Here is a 2,087-nt window from a genome sequence, read left to right on the forward strand (position 1 = left end):
CCCAATTTGCTTTTTTTTTTTTTTTTTTTTTTTTTAATACTGAATGCCTGGAATGTGTATACTGTAGAATCAAACAAGTTTTCAGACTTGTCTTTAAAAGCTCAGGGGCAAATTTTTAGAAAATACATAGTGTAGAAGAAATGCAATGAGAAAAATTGTCCTGAAGTTAGACTTTCACCTGAAAGCTTACTAAGGAATACTACTACTCCTAAACACGCAGACAGTCTTCTTGTATTGCCATTTAGATCTATCATTCTGATTGATCACTGTGTAGTGGGCTATTATTGGGCCTAATTTAGCCCTATACACTCACACATCCATCTACTCTGTCTATTGTACCTGACATTCTACAAATTACTTACTCATGCAAATGACGACCTAAGGCAACCTTTTAGGATATTCGTGTTTAATTATACAAATGGTTCTTGATAAATAAGATTATACATCATTCCATATGTTTATTCCCTCCTTGATGAAAGGAAATTTAATTTTCATGCAGATTTGGTGGGGATGATGTTTAAGAATTGCTGAGTTTTATGTAGTCTGCAGATCCATCCAGTTTGCAGAAGCTGACAAAATCACTCCACTTCCCACACAGAGATGAGCAGTTTTTTCATTAGGCTTAAATCAACCCGCTGCATTCTGAAATCCTACATGGCCTTCTTTGTGTTCACATGGTCAAAGGTAAAAGGCAAAAAATAAAAATAATAAAGGAAAAGCCTGCTCTCCTGTGTGATTACAAAGTTGCAAGATCAAAGTTAATCTTTTCCTGTTGTGTTTAGTTGCTTTTGGTTGCCAATTCCTTTTTTTTTTTTTCTTTTTTTTGCCCCCCAGCCTGAGGGTATCTTGCTTTTGACAGTCTTGTTGATTTCTCTTTGGAGGTCTGGGCAGTGAATTCTGCAGGAAAAGCCCCCAGTAGCTGGACAAGGTGCAGAACCGGGCCAGCCCCACCAGAAGGTATCAGAGCCCCTACGTTCCATGCGGTCTCTTCTACCAAAGTAGTGGTCAACATCAGTGCCCCCAGGAAGCCCAACGGGATCGTCAGTCTCTACAGGCTGTTCTCCAGCAGCACCCATGGGACTGAGACAGTGGTGAGCAACAGAGCTAAAAACCCAGGACTGGTTGACTTTTAAAAATCATTACCATGGAGCCCTTGTGTTTATGTTTTGTTTTCTCTCCATCTTTCTTATCCTTCTATTCTGAATTGCCCTATGGTGAACTTAGTAGCACAAAGATCCCTCAGAGAAGAAAAAGTGAACCCTGAGGAAACATACAGAAAGTATGTAAACTCTTAGGGAGAGATATGCTAAAGGTGGTATTAAAGACTCCACAAACATAAGAAACTAAGACTTTAGAAAGAATCAAACTAATTTAATTGAATTAGAAAACAGATCAACCACTTAACAGAGTGGTGGCACATAGTAAGAAGTCGGCAAATTGTAATTATTGGTGGTGTAAATGTTAGTATGAAAAAGACAAAATAGAGCAAAGAATATCCTTGGAATCTCTATTTTGACATGCACAAATCTCTAATAACACATGGAAAACTCTCATTCCTCTGGTGAATTCAAGAAAGTTCTAACCCTTTAGAAGAGAGAGCAGAGCAGCTCCATCAGCACAGCCCTAACTCACTGTTTGTTCATTAACACGTTTGAGGCACATTGGGAGACAGGAGAGATTGCTCAGGGGTCTTTCACATTGTGCGTTAGCCAAGCCACTTCCTGGAGGCGATGTTAAGAATCAACTAGACCAGTTCCTGCGTTATTTAAACGAAGAGACCAGCAGCCAGCAGGATGAAGACCCTTGTCTCTGTGGTATAGCTTGTGTCACTCTCAAGTTTCTCATGAATAAGTGGAGATGATAATACTTTGTTCACACAAACATTGTATAGAGATTGTGCAGGTCCTGGTATTACACTATAAATTATTTAGATCAATTTAGGGAACAATTTGGGCAAGTGTGGAGAATTCCTCTGAGACCACAGTGTCAGGTATTGAAACACAATTTCAACAGATAACTTAGATACAGGGAGGCTTGGATTGAATGTTAAAGGAATATTAGCATTTTTTTTTTTTTTTTTTTTTTTT

General features: G+C 38.6%; 1 protein-coding gene across 1 annotated transcript in view; it reads left to right on the plus strand.

The window, feature by feature from the left end:
- USH2A (usherin) overlaps positions 1–2,087 on the plus strand; it is an 821,881-nt gene that overhangs the window by 796,015 nt on the left and 23,779 nt on the right. The window contains exon 67 of the mRNA XM_017870028.1: positions 882–1,091. Within this exon, the coding sequence (XP_017725517.1) occupies positions 882–1,091 (210 nt within the window). The remainder of the gene's footprint in view (positions 1–881; positions 1,092–2,087) is intronic.

Source organism: Rhinopithecus bieti, unplaced genomic scaffold (genome assembly GCF_001698545.2).
Source record: "Rhinopithecus bieti isolate Rb0 unplaced genomic scaffold, ASM169854v2 scaffold_1673, whole genome shotgun sequence".
Classification (NCBI taxonomy): Eukaryota; Metazoa; Chordata; class Mammalia; order Primates; family Cercopithecidae; genus Rhinopithecus; species Rhinopithecus bieti.